Genomic DNA, 19316 nt, shown 5'->3' with positions numbered 1-19316 from the left:
TCCTCTGTTCTCCTCTGTCTATTGTTAGTTTGTCTGCTTTTCTGCCCTGTGTTTCCAGGTTTTATGTAATATTTTATGTTTAGCTTTCCTAGTTTAGGTCTTTTTAATTCCCTTGCTGCCTATGGTTTGTAGTTTCTTCAGCCAAAATAAAGGCTAGCTTTACTCTGTCTCTGTCATCTGCATTTGGGTCCATGCTAGCAGACCTAATATTTCCTTGAAAAAGTCATTTTTGTACAATTCTGAAATGTACATTATTTTTCAGTTTTTGGCTAACCCTTCCTTTTTTTCACCTCTGGCAGTTCAGCACTTAACTTAACGTAACTGTAGCATTTCAAGCTATTCATTGGGCTTGAATGACTTGAATTGCAATAAATAATTGAAAAAAAAGTGGGTTGTTCTAAAGCTTTTGACTGGTAGTGTAAGTGAGGATGGTGCGTCATGTCTATGAGGAGAGCTAAACAGTAGTGAGGTGTGCAGTTGAAGAGACAGATGGGTACAAAGTGGGGCTAGGATTACATCATTGATTGGTGCCAAGCCCGATCTTGTTTGACATGGTGATAGATAGTTTGACAGATGAGATCAGGAAGGTGTCCATGTTAACAGACATTGTGATCTGTTATGAGTGTAAGGAGCAAGTGTAAAGACAGAATCGAGAGTCGGTAGAAGCAAGATGGAATACACATTTGTGAATGAGAAAGATTTTTGTAACCTTCACTACAGCCACCCTTTAGTGAAGGTTACAAATGATCTTCTTATGGCCTCTGACAGTGGACTCATCTCTGTGCTTGTCCTGCTAGACCTTAGTGCAGCATTCGATACTGTTGACCATAATATCCTATTAGAGCGATTAGAACATGCTGTAGGTATTACAGGTATTGCACTGCAGTGGTTTGTATCATATCTATCTAATAGACTCCAATTTGTGCATGTAAATGGAGAGTCCTCTTCACACACTGAGGTTAATTATGGAGTTCCACAGGGTTCAGTGCTAGGACCAATTCTGTTTACATTATACATGCTTCCCCTAGGCAGCATCATTAGAAGACATAGCATACATTTTCACTGCTATGCAGATGACACCCAGCTCTATCTGTCCATGAAGCCAGATAACACACACCAATTAGTTAAACTGCAGGAATGTCTTAAAGACATAAAGACCTGGATGGCCGCTAACTTTCAGCTTCTTAATTCAGATAAAACTGAGGTCATTGTACTCGGCGCTGAAAAGCTTAGAAATATGGTATCTAAGCAGATTCTTACTCTGGATGGCATTACCTTGGCCTCCAGTAACACTGTGAGGAACCTTGGAGTCATTTTTGACCAGGATATGTCCTTCAACGCACATATTAAACAAATATGTAAGACTGCGTTCTTCCATTTGCGCAACATCTCTAAAATTAGAAATATCCTGTCTCAGAGTGACGCTGAAAAACTAGTTCATGCATTTATTACTTCCAGGCTGGACTACTGCAATTCATTATTATCAGGATGTCCAAAAAACTCACTGAAAAGCCTTCAGCTAATCCAAAATGCTGCAGTAAGAGTACTGACAGGGACTAGAAAGAAGGAGCATATTTCTCCTGTTTTGGCTTCCCTTCATTGGCTTCCTGTTAAATCCAGAATTGAATTCAAAATCCTGCTCCTCACATACAAGGTCTTAAATAATCAGGCCCCATCTTATCTTAATGACCTTGTAGTACCATATCACCCTATTAGAACACTTCGCTCCCGCTCTGCAGGCCTACTTGTTGTTCCTAGAGTATTTAAAAGTAGAATGGGAGGGAGAGCCTTCAGTTTTCAGGCCCCTCTTCTGTGGAACCAGCTTCCAGTTTGGATTCGGGAGACAGACACTATCTCTACTTTTAAGATTAGGCTTAAAACTTTCCTTTTTGCTAAAGCATATAGTTAGGGCTGGACCAGGTGACCCTGAATCCTCCCTTAGTTATGCTGCAATAGATGTAGGCTGCCGGGGGATTCCCACGATGCATTGAGTTTTTCCTTTCCAGTCACCTTTCTCGCTCACTATGTATTAACAGACCTCTCTGCATTGAATCATATCTGTTATTAACCTCTGTCTCTCTTCCACAGCATGTCTTTTATCCTGTCTTCCTTCTCTCACCCCAACCGGTCGCAGCAGATGGCCGCCCCTCCCTGAGCCTGGTTCTGCCGGAGGTTTCTTCCTGTTAAAAGGGAGTTTTTCCTTCCCACTGTCGCCAAAGTGCTTGCTCATAGGGGGTCATATGATTGTTGGGTTTTTCTCTGTATCTATGAAGCGCCTTGAGGCGACTTTTGTTGTGATTTGGCGCTATATAAATAAAATTAAATTGAGTTTCAGGAGTGATTTGTGACAGGAGGATAGCAGCAAGAGTGAAAGGAAGATATTAAGACCTGCTATGATGCATAATTTGGAGGTGGGGACATCAGCAAAATGACAGGAGGTGGAGCTGGAGATATCGGAGTTGAAGAAGTTAAGATTTTAATTAGGAATGACCTGAATAGTATATATTATTAAGTATATACAAGTATATTAGTATATAAGCTCAAGTGCTTTGGAGACAGGATTAGAGTTACAAGGCTGGTGGTGCGGAGAAAAGATGGTGGAGAAATTAGACAAATTATACCAAATATGGCACAAAAAAGCAGAAGGAAACCACGAGTATGGTTGGTTCATGAATATGGTGAAGGAGGTCTTGTAGAGAGTCTGTGTGAAAGAAGATGTGGCTAGAGATACGATGAGATGGAGGCCGATGATCTGCAGTGGCAATCATATTTTTCTGATTGATTTCAATTTATTCATACAAACACAAAGTTTTCATCAGACAAAAAAGGCAGTCATAGATTTCCATGGGGTTCTGTGCCGGCACTTTTGCATGTGTCCTTTATGCAATGTTATTAGAAATCACTGAAAACATTTCTGTTGCTATGAAGTTAAATTTACCTAAAAAGTCAGCTGAGAGCCAGATATTAATAATAACTAATGATTAAATACAGTGGTATATAAATACAATGAGTAAAAAAGGCAAGTGAACACTCAAAGGAAGTCTCCAACAGCCTAAGTGAGGATTCAGGGTCAACTTATCCAGCCCCAACGATATGGTTTTTTCTTTATTTTTTAGTTTTAAAACTAATATTAAAAGTAGAGAGGGTTTCTGTCACCCAAATTAAAACTGGGAGCTGGTTCCACAGAAGAAATCTGAGAATCTGAAGGCTCTGCCTCCCATTCTATGTTTAAATACCCTAGGAACCACAAACCTGCAGTCTGAGAGCTTAGTGCTCTATTGGGGTAATACCGTACTATGAGGTCTTTGAGGTAAGATAAGGGCCTGGATATTCAGGACCTCATATTTAATGAGAAGGCTTTAAAATTCAGTTCTGGATTTAACAGGGAGCCAATGAAGAAAAGCCAGTACATGAGAAATATGTTTTTTCTTTCTAGTTCTAGAAAGCAGGTTTAACAACCATGATGATGATGTTGATTGAACCAACTTGCATCTGAATTTTGGGAAAGAAAACCTGAAAAAAAAACTTCACAATGTTATGTTGATGTCAGTAAAGCTAATTTAACATTTAAACTGGCAAACAGTGAAAAAACAAATTTATCTAAAAGTTGGAACTGAATCTGACTAAATGTTGCAGTTTGCAATCAGAGTTTTATTTTAATATTTCTAGGGAACCCTTTCGCCCACAGTGTTAGGAAGATGCAACCTATAGGTTTTATAGATCTCCCGTGCCTTTAAAAAAAAATCCACAAAAAAAATCCATGTCCACTGAGTGATGTCAGCCTTATAAATTACCTCATGGTAAACACATAACACAACTCTAATATCTAAATAGGACTACAAGTTTACAAAGTTGTAAACTTTGGCAAATTAATTGTAAACCGCCATTTCCTTTGATATCTGTATGAACGCAAAAATTAAACGAAGAGTCAATTAGTTCAGGTGCAGAAGAAGGGGAGGAGTCAGAGCTTGCTTAAGAAAACCTGCCTGCAAGCAGGTTAGATGTGCAGAATTAGTGAGTCAAATATAGGTTAAGTCAGCTCTTTCTGGGTTAACAAACTCAGCTTTCAGGGAAAAAGCCTGGATACACCATTTTTGGCACGATAAAACACAAACCGATGCATCTGCTACATTATTTATTTGAAGGACTGCAGAACTGAAGCAGATTATAGATAGGTGCAAGTAACCAAAGAATGATTACAGATGAGCAAAATAATTTGTGATCTAAGGAACTTTGCAGTGCTTAAATGCAATGAAACCAACTCTGAAAGGTACATGAACATAGAAATTTTCTTATTTCACATTTCTCACTTTATTTACAAGTCATGTTACTGTGTTTTAAATGTGTTGTAACGGTCAAGACAACAGTCAGAATACAGTATAGCGGTATTGTTTTAATTGGACTGGAAGTGTTAATCTAAAAGCAGTCTGTAAGTGTGCTGTGTACATTCATCCATGTGAGGATACAAGAAAAAGATCATTAATAATGAATTAAATCTCATAAATCAAGTCTGGTGAATGCACTCTGATCCATGGTCATATAAGGCCTGCCAGTGCCAAAAAAAGACAATGAAAAGTGGGGGATAATAAAAAGGTGACATAGAATGAGGCACGTTTAACAGAATTTACATGATGGAAAAACTGGTCAAAACTCCTTTTGAAATTTAAAATAGTCAGTTTGGCAGAAGTCACTATCTCAGCTGTGTGAAATATTGAGACCTTTCACAAAAATAAAATTGATGTTGAATAGTTAATTTCTCATTTGTTCCCCAAGAAACTTATGCCAGGCAGTAGCAATAAAAATCCAGACATCTGAGACTGAGAGCATATCAAGTACAAAAATGTCAAAAGAAAAGAACAATGTAATAACACTGCAATGTGCCAAAGTTACCAGGACTTCTAGTTTTTAACATCAAATGAACTGAAAAGGCACCCCAACTCACTCAAGCTGACACTGAAACCTCTTATCATATAATCTTCAGTGGAATTTAGTGAAAGCGCCCAATATTGTACATTGTATACATATACACCAATTCAGCAAAAATGTCACTTAAACACACAGTTAAGTGGTGTTGAACTTGATATTCCCATCTTATTTCAAAACAGTTGCTGTGTTTACTGCAGTGGCTATATATATATATATATATATATATATATACATATATATATATATATATATATAAATAAAAAAAATAAATTGCAGGGTGAGACAGACTTGAGTGTCAACTTTCTGCAAATTCTGAAAGGAGGAATACCAGAGGAAGTTCAAAAACCACTGGTTTAAGGCAACCCTGCTTTTCCTGATGGAGACCAATATTTAAGCAGGTCAGTGTGGAGACTGGCTTGACAATGGATGTGCTCTTGGTGCATGCAACATGACCTAATAGTGTTTATAAAAGTTCACCCAGAAATAACACCCAATCACACACTGCAAAACTGCCTAACACATTTCCTCTTTCACAGCTGAGGCCATCACAGGAGAATTTCTATGATGGTATTTATTCTGGGGGCCAACTGTTAGCAATTACTGGTCTTCACACTAAGTCTGTTTTTCTTCTTTGTCCAAGATAAGAAAACCAGTGAGAGGTTTTCAGGCTTCTGTAGAAATCAGGAACGATTGTACAAGGTCAAAAAAATGATTTCTTCATCTTCCATTTCCAACTGTGAGTGTTCATGTGGGTTTCTAGAGGATGACTGTATGCTGAAGAAGAACTGGCTAAAAAGAAAATGCTTTGGTCCATGTATGATCTATCTTGGCAGTTAGGGTTGATATATTCCAGAGCATGCATGGTGCAGCTCATATTCTAGCAGTCTCAGGTACACTGACCCTGTCTGTGTTTATCCGTTCTCCTTCCACAGTACTAAGTGAATGCTATGGTCTGGCATGCTGGTGGCAAACACCAGTCCAGAGTCATTGCCCCCATCCAAACCGTTAAGCCAAGAGGTCACGCCGGCCAGAAAGCTGGATCCTCGCTTGGATTTTCTATACGCTGGTAGAGGCCAACGGCCTGAGATAGCCTCTGTCCTCAGGTCCATCACATACAGGAAGTGGTTGTCAAAAAGAAGCGCAAACACTTCACCAAAGCTGAGCAGGGACAGGTTGGCTGGATCTTGCATTTTTATCACCCTGGGAAAATAAAGATAAGCTGCATTTAAAGTTGCCGAAATATAATCGGTTACTCATGAGTTTGCTCTGATTGTACATGCAAAGAGTTTAAACAACAACAACAACTAAATGGCTAGATGCTCTATAGCATAATGGTCTACACATTTGTTTTAAGTACAATCATAAAAGTAGAGAGGCCGTCTGTCGCCCAAATCCAAATTGGAACTGAATCCACAGAAAAGGGGCCTGAAAGCTAAAGGCTCTACCTCCCATGCTACTTTTAAATATCCTTGGAACTACAACTAAGTCAGGAATCTGAGATTAAAGTGCTCTATTGGGGTGGTTATATGAGGTGTTTAAGATGGGACCTTATTACTGTACATTTGTGAGTCACACCAGGGAGTCGAGCACTTCTGATTTAAGGCTTTTTCAGAAGAGCCACAGTATCCATAGTCATACACAGTGAGGATGTAACACTATTGGCAAGATAATCAACCTCTGTGGGAGTACAGTTTATGTAGCTGTTCTGCATTGTGTTGGCACACAGCATTGAAAATGTTAACAGTGGAGGAATTACATTTGAACTTAGTTACACCACTTTCAGAAACACATCTGCTGTAATGAAACATATTCCCCACTGTTGTGCAATCAATTATAGTAAATCGAAATGTTATTAAAAAGGGGGGATTTCTTGAGTATGATTTAAGTGGTGGGTGGTCTCATTTACATTTTGATGGAAGTCACCTGAGTCTAATAACAGATTAAATATAATGTTGTGTAGTGTGCTCAGCATCTACAACAGGGGTGTCCAACTCCAGGCTTCAAGGGCTGGTGTCCTGCAGGTTTTAGATATCACCCTGGGTCAACACAACTGAATCAAATGATTAGTTCATTACCAGGCCTCTGGAGAAGTTCAAGACATGCTGAGGAGGTCATTTAGCCATTTAAATCAGCAGTGTTGGATCAAGGACACATCCAAAACCTGCAGGACACCGGCCCTTGAGGCCTGGAGTTGGACACCCCATATCTACATGAATATTAAAATCACCCATATTAATGACTTTACCTGACCTGAGTATTAAATAAGATAAGTCTGAGAATTCAGATGGAAACTGAGTAAATGCCAGGAGAATGAAATACAACAAATAACGTTGTGAGTTTTCCAGTTACAATGTACAAGGCTAAGATTTAGCCTTTCAAGTTAATTACAACTCTGCTTGGGTCTTTGGTTGATTATTTAACTGGAGTCAAAGACTGCTGCCACTCTTCGGCTTATGCTTCGAGGATTCTAACAGTATGACTTGGGGATGCTGATTAATCCTACTCTAATCAGGCTACTTTTCAATCAAACAGTATTTTTTAGCCACTTTGACTTAGCTCCTTTAAAATATACATGTTCTGTTGGTTGAGGGTGATTTAAGTGTATAATTAGGTTTGTTTTTGTGGTGTGAGGTATTTAACTTTGACAAACTATGTGCCTCTACTCAGGGTAAAGAGTTTCCATGCTATCAACATGTTAGTGTTTCACTGTGAGAGCGCATGGAACTATTTGCCTGTGCCGCTGTGTGCATGTTTATATGTATGAAATGGATGAATTCATAATGAGTACGTGAAGCCAGTCAGCTGGTCACCAAGAAATTACCTGACTCCGGTCCATAGCCGGTCAATCGGGGTATCTCTAGTGGAAATCACTCAGACTCTACTTGGATCGACTAGCTTTCCTTTACAATCACTACCACCTAATGTGGTAGGTACTATTTTAGTACCTAGTACCAGGTACAATGGCCTAATGGAAAACCCTGAAAACTGTGGTGAGTTGATCAGAGTAGATACTAATGGAAAGGGGGTTTTAGATTTTCGCAGATTTTTTTCAGTGTTTACTGTAACCACGTAGATTAGTATTGGGTTTTTTTTCCCCCCAGACCAGAAATAAAACGTTTAGAACGCTCATAGGCCTTCATATTTATATCTATAGTCTATATCAAAATGTATTTTCCAACCTGTTCTTGCAATGATGACAACTTGTAATTTCATTAAGGTTTCATATTATTTATTTAAATCCGAAATGATAGCCAAGTCACCTCTCATTCCCTCCATTACATTTCGTAAACCGTCTGTCTCCCCTGCATATTATAGATTAATTATAGAGATTATAGAGCCAGGTGGAACTAGAATTCGGTATGTTATGAAATTTCCCCTTACACGCCATAATTGCTGATAGAGAACTGGCAGTTAAATCTAGAACAAAAGCAAACTGATGGATAAACCACACTAAAATATGTCAGAGTGGTCAATTTGGGTCGGTTTTACATGTTGCATTTTTTCAGATGTTGTGCTTATGACACAAAGTTTTTCCTAACCAGTCTCTATGTGTTAGCCCTGTGACAAACTAGCGACCTTTCCAGAGTGTACCCTGCCTCTCTCCATAAGACAGCTGGGATAGACTCCAGTCCCCCCCGCGACCCTGAAAATGTTAAACTGAAGAGAATGGATGAATGGATATTATAATCTGAATTTCAGGGTTACAGCCTTGTCATCAATACAAATTCAACAGGTGATCAAATAATTATTTCCTCCACTTTAGTACAACCCTCATGATCTTACAACTTTAAAATCCCAAAAGAATGCCATATGGACATGTTGGGAAGGAAATGTGAACAAGGTGATCGACGGACACTTTCCTTGGTTATTTCAGTTTTTAACTAGCTTTTCGTATGCTGTAGTTTTATTTGATTTTCTCTATCCATCCATCCTCTTGTGCTTATCTTTATGAGGGTTGCAGGAGAGCTGGAGCCTATCCCAGCTATCACAGGGCGAGATGCAAGGTACACCCTGGACAGATTTCCAGTTTGTCACAGGGCTAACACAGAGAGATAGACAACCACTCATGGAGGAACTGCCGGAGGAAACCGGATTACCTGGAGAAAACAAAACGCAAACACGGGGAGAACATGCAAACTCCACACAAAAAGGGCCCGGTCTGATGGGGGAGTGAAACTCAACAGTACTAACCACTGCATTTTCTGTTCCATCTTATTCATACTAGGCACCTGCATGTTTTCTAAAATTATGCAACCTATTTTACCTGAGAATCTCAAAACTGGCAAAATCCCACTGATAGACTCCGAGGTCAGAGCTGCATACGATGTAGCGTCCATCAAACTGCAGGCGAGGTTGGAGGCTGATGCTGCGGTCCTCTGACACCGACAGTGTCTTTAAACACTTGCAGTTGATCTCTCGGCCTAAAGGCCATACCTGTACACCAAACACAGGACTGGCTCCATCTTATGGACTCTTTAGATATAGCAGGTCATGTATGATGACCAAGTCGTTTTCCTTTAAAACACATTAACTATGGAAGGGAACATTACCTTAATCTCATACTTGTCAGCACTGAGGAGAATGTAATCACCAGGACTGTGCACCATTGATTCCACTTCACTCTTCTGTAGTATCACCTGATAACAGAAAATCAACAAAAGTTTCACATCTTTAAAACAACAACAAACAAAAAACATTAAGATTGGTTATTTCCTGCCAGTAATTGAAGTAATGGAAATAAGTTTCACACAAACTCAGACAAAAAAAAAACATAAAATTCTGACCTTTGTTACCCACTCAGTGTGTCCAGTCAGCGTGTTGAGACAGGCACCAGCAGATAAAGCCCAGACCTTCACTGAGAAGTCTGCAGAGCCGCTGACAAGTACATCCAGCTCATCATTGTAGTCGACACTGAAAACTGCACACGTGCACATACACATGCGCACACACACGCAGTTAGGAGCTGTAGCACACATTAAACATGTAGCTATTCTTGTTGGCAGATAATACCAAGCTTTGCCTAGGAGAAGTTCCACTAGTATAACAAAAATGGAACTGTCCCATTCTTGATAACCCTCATCTTTACACCAGCTCTTGAATCTAATTCAATTCAATTCAATTCAATTTTATTTATATAGCGCCAAATCACAACAAAAGTCGCCTCAAGGCGCTTCATAGATACAGAGAAAAACCCAACAATCATATGACCCCCTATGAGCAAGCACTTTGGCGACAGTGGGAAGGAAAAACTCCCTTTTAACAGGAAGAAACCTCCGGCAGAACCAGGCTCAGGGAGGGGCGGCCATCTGCTGCGACCGGTTGGGGTGAGAGAAGGAAGACAGGATAAAAGACATGCTGTGGAAGAGAGACAGAGGTTAATAACAGATATGATTCAACACGGAGAGGTCTGTTAATACATAGAGAGCGAGAAAGGTGACTGGAAAGGAAAAACTCAATGCATCATGGGAATCCCCCGGCAGCCTACATCTATTGCAGCATAACTAAGGGAGGATTCAGGGTCACCTGGTCCAGCCCTAACTATATGCTTTAGCAAAAAGGAAAGTTTTAAGCCTAATCTTAAAAGTAGAGATAGTGTCTGTCTCCCGAATCCAAACTGGAAGCTGGTTCCACAGAAGAGGGGCCTGAAAACTGAAGGCTCTCCCTCCCATTCTACTTTTAAATACTCTAGGAACAACAAGTAGGCCTGCAGAGCGGGAGCGAAGTGTTCTAATAGGGTGATATGGTACTACAAGGTCATTAAGATAAGATGGGGCCTGATTATTTAAGACCTTGTATGTGAGGAGCAGGATTTTGAATTCAATTCTGGATTTAACAGGAAGCCAATGAAGGGAAGCCAAAACAGGAGAAATATGCTCCTTCTTTCTAGTCCCTGTCAGTACTCTTACTGCAGCATTTTGGATTAGCTGAAGGCTTTTCAGTGAGTTTTTTGGACATCCTGATAATAATGAATTGCAGTAGTCCAGCCTGGAAGTAATAAATGCATGAACTAGTTTTTCAGCGTCACTCTGAGACAGGATATTTCTAATTTTAGAGATGTTGCGCAAATGGAAGAACGCAGTCTTACATATTTGTTTAATATGTGCGTTGAAGGACATATCCTGGTCAAAAATGACTCCAAGGTTCCTCACAGTGTTACTGGAGGCCAAGGTAATGCCATCCAGAGTAAGAATCTGCTTAGATACCATATTTCTAAGCTTTTCAGCACCGAGTACAATGACCTCAGTTTTATCTGAGTTAAGAAGCAGAAAGTTAGTGGCCATCCAAGTCTTTATGTCTTTAAGACATTCCTGCAGTTTAACTAATTGGTGTGTGTTATCTGGCTTCATGGACAGATAGAGCTGGGTGTCATCTGCATAGCAGTGAAAATGTATGCTATGTCTTCTAATGATGCTGCCTAGGGGAAGCATGTATAATGTAAACAGAATTGGTCCTAGCACTGAACCCTGTGGAACTCCATAATTAACCTCAGTGTGTGAAGAGGACTCTCCATTTACATGCACAAATTGGAGTCTATTAGATAGATATGATACAAACCACTGCAGTGCAGTACCTGTAATACCTACAGCATGTTCTAATCGCTCTAATAGGATATTATGGTCAACAGTATCGAATGCTGCACTAAGGTCAAGAAGGACAAGCACAGAGATGAGTCCACTGTCAGAGGCCATAAGAAGATCATTTGTAACCTTCACTAAAGCTGTTTCTGTGCTGTGATGAGCTCTGAAACCTGACTGAAACTCTTCAAATAAACCATTCCTCTGCAGATGATCTGTTAGCTGTTTGACAACTAGTCTTTCAAGGATTTTTGATATGAAAGGAAGGTTGGAGATTGGCCTATAATTAGCTAAGACTGCTGGGTCTAGAGATGGCTTTTTGAGTAAAGGTTTAACTGCAGCCACCTTGAAGGCCTGTGGTACATAGCCGATTATTAGAGATAGGTTGATCATATATAAGATCGAAGAATTAATCAATGGCAGGACTTCTTTGAGCAGTTTTGTAGGAATGGGGTCTAAAAGACACGTTGATGGTTTGGAGGAAGTAATTATTGACGTTAACTCAGAAAGATCGATTGGAGAAAAAGAGTCTAACTTAACATCAATGGTACTAAGAGTAGCTGTAGATAATATTACATCTGTGGGATGATTATTGGTAATTTTTTCTCTAATGATAAAAATTTTATTTGTGAAGAAGTTCATGAAGTCATCACTAGTTAACGTTAAAGGGATGGTTGGCTCAAAAGAGCTCTGACTTTTTGTCAGCCTGGCTACAGTGCTGAAGAGAAACCTGGGGTTGTTCTTATTTTCTTCAATCAGTGATGAGTAGTAAGCTGTTCTGGCTTTGCAGAGGGCTTTCTTATAAAGCAACAAACTATTTCTCCAGGCTAAGTGATGATCCTCTAAATTTGTGACACGCCATTTCCTCTCCAGATTACGAGTCATCTGCTTTAGGGTACGTGTTTGAGAATTATACCACGGGGTCAGGTACTTCTGATTAGAGACCTTTGGGTCGGTTTTACATGACCACCACTGACTGTTTCAATGTACTCCATCTCTCTATGCTTTTTAATCCCCCAAATTGGTGGCAGATGCGCATAAACAGTTGGGTTATATTTTTGCCATTTCCTTTTAGGTTTGTTTCAAAACTGTCTGTGGGCTTGTGTTTCTTGCCTAATCAGACTTTTTGTAATGGCTTTGTTTTGACAGATTTTAAAGTGCCCTTTCCATATAAAGCACTGTCACAAAGAGATAACATAAAATACTAAAAATAACGCTGCTTCCATGCAAAGTTGACCGTTTCGCTATTGACCACATGTTATCTGCCTCTCCTCTAGCATTAATATGCTTCCTATTCTAGATAAGGACATAATTGCTCAACACTGAAACCAACCTGCTCCTGTGTGGCCACGGAATTGCTGGATTTTAGCCCCTGTACTCCACTCCCAGCATGCAATAGTGTTGTCAAAGGACCCAGTCACCAGCTTCTGTTCATCAAATTTTACTGTGGCACAGGTGTGTGTCTGAATTCCATAAATGCACTGTCCAGTACGCACATCCCATAATTTGGCAGAGAGATCATCAGATCCTGAAAAACAAGTAAAAACCATCAGTGTTACTGCTGTAGTGACAGGTTCAACCTACGTGAGTGTATATAGAAGGCTCAACATGTACAAGCCCTCAGGACCACACACTGAGAATGAAACAAACATTACAAACAATGCTTCCACACCTATTCCAGACATGGTCTGCATGAAAGAAGACAAAACTGGGTATACTCAAAACAACCCTTATGAGTGTGCTACTGGTAGAAACTACTGTGCCATAATGTGATACAGATGAAAAAACGACAACAGCAACCTATACAGTACCATTCACAAGTATATGTCTTAGTTTTTATTTTTTGCATGTTTGTCATACTTTGGGCCCTGAAGCAAGGGCACTCAAGTTATGCGGCAGGACAATGATCTGAAACGCACGAGCAAGTCCACTACCAATTGTGTGGTTTTTTTTGTTGTTTTTTTTAAATACAACAAGACAAAAAACAGTTATCCCAAATACTTTAGTGCAGTTCTTGCTGGCAACAACGGCACAAGCAGTTATTAGGGTTAAGGTGCAATTTCTGTTTCACACATGGCCAGGTAGGTTTGGATTAGGGCTGCCCTAGTTATCATTTATATATCACTTTAAGCAAGACATAAATGTACATACAAGACAAGAGAGGACAACTCACACGCCTATCTTTTTTCCTAGTAACTCTCTCTTCTGTATTTTATCTATCAAACCTCCAAAGAAGAACCAACAGTAGCTAAAACAGACTCAAAGAATAAAGTGTTTTTATGATAACTATGAACCTGAGTGAAAGTCAGCCTCTTCCTACAAGGGTGCAGAGAATGGAAAAACTGTGTTGGAATATGAAATGTAAAATAAAAAGCATACGAAACCATCAATGCGGTGTGTGTGTGTGTGTGTGTGTGTGTTGTTTGGGGTGTAAGAAGTTGGCAAAGTATTTCAGGTAGCAGCTTCCTAAGTTGTAAAGTTTCCATTAACTACCATTTCCAATAGGAAATGGTAGTTAATGGAAACAGTAGAGGACAAATTAAGGTGTGGTTTTAAGATCTTAAGGCCAGGAGCCCATCAGAGAAACCTGCTGATGCTAGAAAAGAGATATCATGTTGTATGCTTAATATTCCTAGTAATGAAATCCCAGAAAGTTGATTCTGTTCATCTGGACTAAGAGTTTCCAGTAGGTGAAACCTCTGATCACTCATTCAAGTGACTTCTGTTTTCTGTATAAGGTTTCCCCAAGATTATATAGATTGTACAGGTGCATAACAAATATCAACCATGAACTAGCATCATTACCTAACATTGAGCCACAAGTGCAGTTTCATGATCATTAATATGCAAATTGGTATGACGACTGATCAAAGTCCAATTTGAGTACTATTAAAAATTCTGCAATAAAAGCATAGTTCAGACATCCTCTCATATGCATATATTTAAATTTTGAATAAATCTATAATCAGTAAAAGCAAACTTTTTTTTCATTTACCCATTATTGGGTATGGTGTATAGAGTTTAAAAATAAATCCATTTCGGAACAAGAGAAGTACTGTGAATACTTTCTGGACGCATTGCATGTGAATGACTCCTGGGTGAAAATCAAATTTCAAGACGTACAACAATTCACTGATCAAATTAACACATCAGGTTCACCACAGAAGGAAAGACAAAATCACGTGGTAGTGTTCTTGAGCTGTTAAATTACCATGAACAACAGGGAACATTTGAAAGTTGTAAACTAACACATACCAATCAGTTTTTAAGGTTTTGACTATCATCATCCACTCAAACACAAATTGTGTGACATCAGGACTCTACAACACAGAGTGAACACCATCCCCACAGACAATGGATATCATATCAAAGAGGGCCTGAGTAAATGTGGTTATCGCAACTGTGCATTTGTCAAAGCTCAGAAGACAGCTAAAGAATGTTCCAGGCGAGAGAGAGATCAACTACTTCCTAAACAAAAACCAATGGTAAGATCTTATGTGTCCGGAGTATAAGAAATATGCTTTGTCTATGCCAAAAGACAGATGTCAGATGATAGACTTGTTTAAACGCTATTTTCAAACTGCAGTTTTTCATGTGTGTATGGGTACATTTCTCAGGACATGATGTGAAGTTAATCTAAAAGGAGTGTTAGTATTATGAGGTTGACAGAAATATCTCTGGATAAAACTGATGAGCTGTACAGCACTGTGTCATGACTCTATCGTAGACGTTTGAGAGCTACCAATTTGATATTTTGCTACTCTAATAAAGACAGAACACACAGTCATGGGGTACCTGTACAGAGGAGGCCGTCCTTGTAATAAAGAGCATATACTCGAGCACTGTGACCAATAAGTGATGACGTCTCAAAGGCTTCTTGATCCTTTAACTGCATCATACGCAGCTTAGCCTTCAGGTAGACCCCCTTCCAATGTGATGCATCCTGAATGGTCTCATCAGTCTTCCAGCCTAGCTCCCGACACACACCCTGCCACACCTCAGTGCAAGAGTTTATCACCTACCAAAAAAAAAAGAAAAAAGAAAGTAAGAATATTTGATATGTGAAACAAGTTTTGTCAGGCTCTCTGGATCAATAATAAACATCCTTAAAAACTTGATTATCCATCTGTGTCACATAAATTAAGCTGTATGACACATTTAATCAATTAAATTTCCACCTGTAATTCACTTTGCTCATGCTTCATATAATCATTATCTATACATTTACACAAACATATCAGAAAGTCCATGCAAACAACTAATATATATATAATATATATGCCACTTGGTGGAGAGGTTCATATTCATCTAACTATGAGAATGTATACAGTCTTGGTAGTCTAAATATGTGTTCGCTTTTCATGCAAGGAAACAAAAGTCATCCCAAAATGTCAAATGCATTTTACATCACTGGCCCCACATACAGCCCAGTTTGATGTTAAGTGGGCTGGACCAGTGACACTACATGATAAATGTGTAAAATTATTTAAGTGCATAAAACGCAGTCTTGTATGCTTTGGCTCCCACATGTTATACTTCTAATGTGACAGTATTACAGATTCATCAACAGATCAATCCAGAGTGCTGACATGATGTCCATCTCAAGCGTATTCCATAAGAGCACTGAAGAAACACTATTCTTTTTCACAGATACAGTAAACCAAGAAAAACTATGTTGAAAATACAACATGAACATATCACAGTTGGAACTGTCAGTGAAGCTCATATGTGGGCATACATCAGTGCAACAACATCACTGTCTGTATATGTCTGTCAGTTTAGCTATTGACTGTATCTTTGGGCATGGACAACCGCCATATCTGCAATTTTGGATTTAGGTTGTTATTGAGGATTAAATGGATACCTACAGACAGCATAATAACAGATAAGTACCTTCTACAAACCAAACAATTCTTTCAGAAGCTAATAGCTGCACTTTTATCAAAAACTGAAAGAAGGCATTAGATTTCACTGTGAATGTTTGCAATCATTATTTTCTTTTACATTTCATTCCTTGAGGAAAGTCAGATAAACAAGGAGTCTGGTAATTTTATTATTACCTTGTTCCATTGTTTGCAGACTAGGCAGCAGGTGAGCAAGGTCTGAGGATCCAGCCAGCGCAGCAAGTAGAAGGCCAACTCCAAGGGAAGAAGGCGCAAAAAGTCACGTTTCAGCAGTGTCTCTAGTCCATTCGAGAGATGGCGGAGCTGAGCAGCACCACTTAAAGATATGAGGTGGTCCAAAGACTGGTTGCGCTGCTGGTCATTTAGAGTAAGGAAAGTAGCAGAGACTGACTCCAGCCACCCCTCAAATGCTGCCTTCTCCATGGGCACATGAGAGCGACCTGCAAGAGCTGTAAGAATAATGCAGGGTCCGACCTCATCACTTTGGTCAGGAGAAAACTACCAAACTCAGCATACACAGAGACAGATTCAACATCTGGGATAAAAGGTGATGCCCTCCAGTCATTGCAATAATCTTTTTTTTTCTTTTTTTTTTTAAAGAGTACGTTTGAGCCCCTCCAACCCCTTGACATTTAAATCTCTTGAAGAATGAATGACGCCAATTCTGAATCCCTGAAAGGTCATGAACAATAACAGTACAAAATGTATGATTTAAGAAGTGTCCCTGGTTCAGACATTTAACCTGGATCAACCAACATCATCTCCTCACTCATACACCGTTTAAGATCCGGCCATAGCAGGGTAGCTAATAATCAAAACTGCAGAAGGCTTTCCGTCAGGCTTCATAAAGCCTTCCGAGCCTGAAAACGACACATGAATGTAAAATAAAGTACATTCGGGTATATGTTTCACTTATTTAAAATCGAAATTTAAAGGAAGCCACTTTTATGGGCTCCCGTGTCTGCTTGTGCATTCGTTCTAAGTTAGCCTGACTAGCTAGCAACTTTTGTAGCTAACGTTAGCTCTGTAGCAGTGTTATTGTTTATAGCAAACTAGCTACAAGTGGAAACACTCAAATACTTAGAGAACAGTATATGCTATTAAATGATTTATAACTGTAATTGGAAATTCAAATTGCCCACCAACCAGAGTTGCAGGGAGTTTCCGGATCAACACTTTCCCGGTTTAGGTCACATCGCTAAGTTAGCTGTCGAAAGCTAATCTGGCAACCACCAAGTTAAACGGATTCCAAAGAAAGCTAGTTTTGTAGTTGAGGTTAGCTAACAACCACGATAGTGCTTGTTTTTGTTAATTTTGAATTACACGTAAAACACGTAACGGTAGTCTTCGTTACAGCTCTATGGTGTAGATATTTCATGCAGCAGGGGAAAATGATAGCACCTTCTGACAGCATGAAACTATAATATAATGGAAACGCTACCCCTTCATAAAGAGGTCGTTGTCACCCTCAGTATAATCTTACAGGAGGCAAAGTAAGAGTTTTTATCTCAAAACAACGGGCAACATTTAACAATATACAACCACATATTTAGTAGCTTCACCAGCATATTGAGTATACTTATACTTTATAACATTTTTGCATTTTTATTTTCAGCGTTCCCTCTTTTGACGCAACTTGCCTGCAAGACAATGCTGCTGGCATGAAAACAAATAGATTAACTAACTTCCGGTTTTCGCGCGAGTAGGTGTGTCCAGAGTCAGAACCCTTTTTTAAAAAGAAAAAATTCTCTTTAATTCTCGAATACATAAAGGAGTATTAGTACGACGGAGTAATAGCGCCACGTTAAGAAAACAAAATATTATTGATCATTTTGAGAATAAAGTATTTCGAGGAAAATAGTACAAATACTATTTTGAGAAAAAAGTCGAATAAAAAAAGTGAAAAAGTTCAATTTTGCTGCAGGCTTTGAATGGTAAAAGTAGCACCACTTGGAGGACAAATATAAAATTAAAAATCGAAACGAGTAGTCCAAAAGAAAATCTTAGCATAAAGGGATGTATTAGTTATGTATGGAAGCTTCATTCCGCCACTAAAAAAACCCCCGCTATCCATAACTCGAAATAAGTCAAAATTTCGAGTTATTATGGATAGCATTTCTTTTTTTTAGTGGTGGAAACAAGCCTCCATAGGATAGCAAAGAATGGTATAAGGTCTACCCCAGTACTCCTCACCTCTAATGAAGGATATGCTACCAAGGAAAATAATGTGGGATGAATTAGTTACACTTTGATGGGGTAGAGCCCTCCAGTGAGATGTTTCAAGTGTCAGAGTTATGGATATGTGGCAGCTAGGCTGCTAGGATTCAAGGAAATTAATGTGGAAGAAATATGTCAAATTACCTATCCTCAGGATAGTGAAGCACAAAGAACAAAACAAAGTCAGCACTTAGGATGGGATGACACAGACACAGAGGACTTGTTCTAAAGAGGTTATGATCATGGCACCTAGTAGCATTTGCATACTGCTGTTTGTTATGCAGTGGAATGCTAGGAGCCTCATGGCAAATGATAGGAATTCAAACACTTTCTAAGCGGTCACAATTAAAAGCCTAATATTATTTGCATTGTTAATATTACAAGAAAGTTGGTTTAAACCAAGGCTAGGTTTTGTGATTCCAAGATCCAAATGTGAGAGGAAAAATAAGGAGATAACCTTTGGTGCTGGAACCTGTAAAACCTTTATTAGAAAAGGACTAGAAATGAATGCAATAATTGAGTGCATAATAACAGAAGTGTGGACAGACAGGGGAAATTTTACTGTTGTAAGTACATATAATTTCTGCATTACATTAGAGGAAGACTATTTCGTAGAAATTACAGATAAAATCGGTGTCCCTCTAATGTGGGTTGAAGACCTAAATGCACATAATGAGCTGTTGGGAAGCAAGAA

The 19316-nt window shown here is 39.1% G+C and overlaps 1 protein-coding gene across 1 annotated transcript; it reads right to left on the bottom strand.

Annotated features, from left to right (window-relative positions):
* Window positions 1-1415: 1415 nt before the first annotated feature.
* Window positions 1416-17847, bottom strand: fbxw2 (F-box and WD repeat domain containing 2). The gene is made up of 8 exons (XM_085168178.1): window positions 17552-17847; window positions 16562-16854; window positions 15297-15519; window positions 12835-13029; window positions 9711-9844; window positions 9477-9563; window positions 9191-9360; window positions 1416-6126 (listed from the first exon to the last, which is right to left on the bottom strand). The coding sequence occupies exons 2-8, from the start codon at window positions 16826-16828 to the stop codon at window positions 5838-5840; spliced, it is 1365 nt and encodes a 454-aa protein (XP_085024304.1). The 5' UTR covers window positions 16829-16854; window positions 17552-17847; the 3' UTR covers window positions 1416-5837.
* Between the last annotated feature and the right edge of the window lie 1469 nt (window positions 17848-19316).

The sequence above is a fragment of the Neolamprologus multifasciatus genome, chromosome 7 (assembly GCF_963576455.1).
Source record: "Neolamprologus multifasciatus chromosome 7, fNeoMul1.2, whole genome shotgun sequence".
NCBI lineage: Eukaryota > Metazoa > Chordata > Actinopteri > Cichliformes > Cichlidae > Neolamprologus > Neolamprologus multifasciatus.
This window is presented reverse-complemented; position numbering and strand designations above follow the sequence as displayed.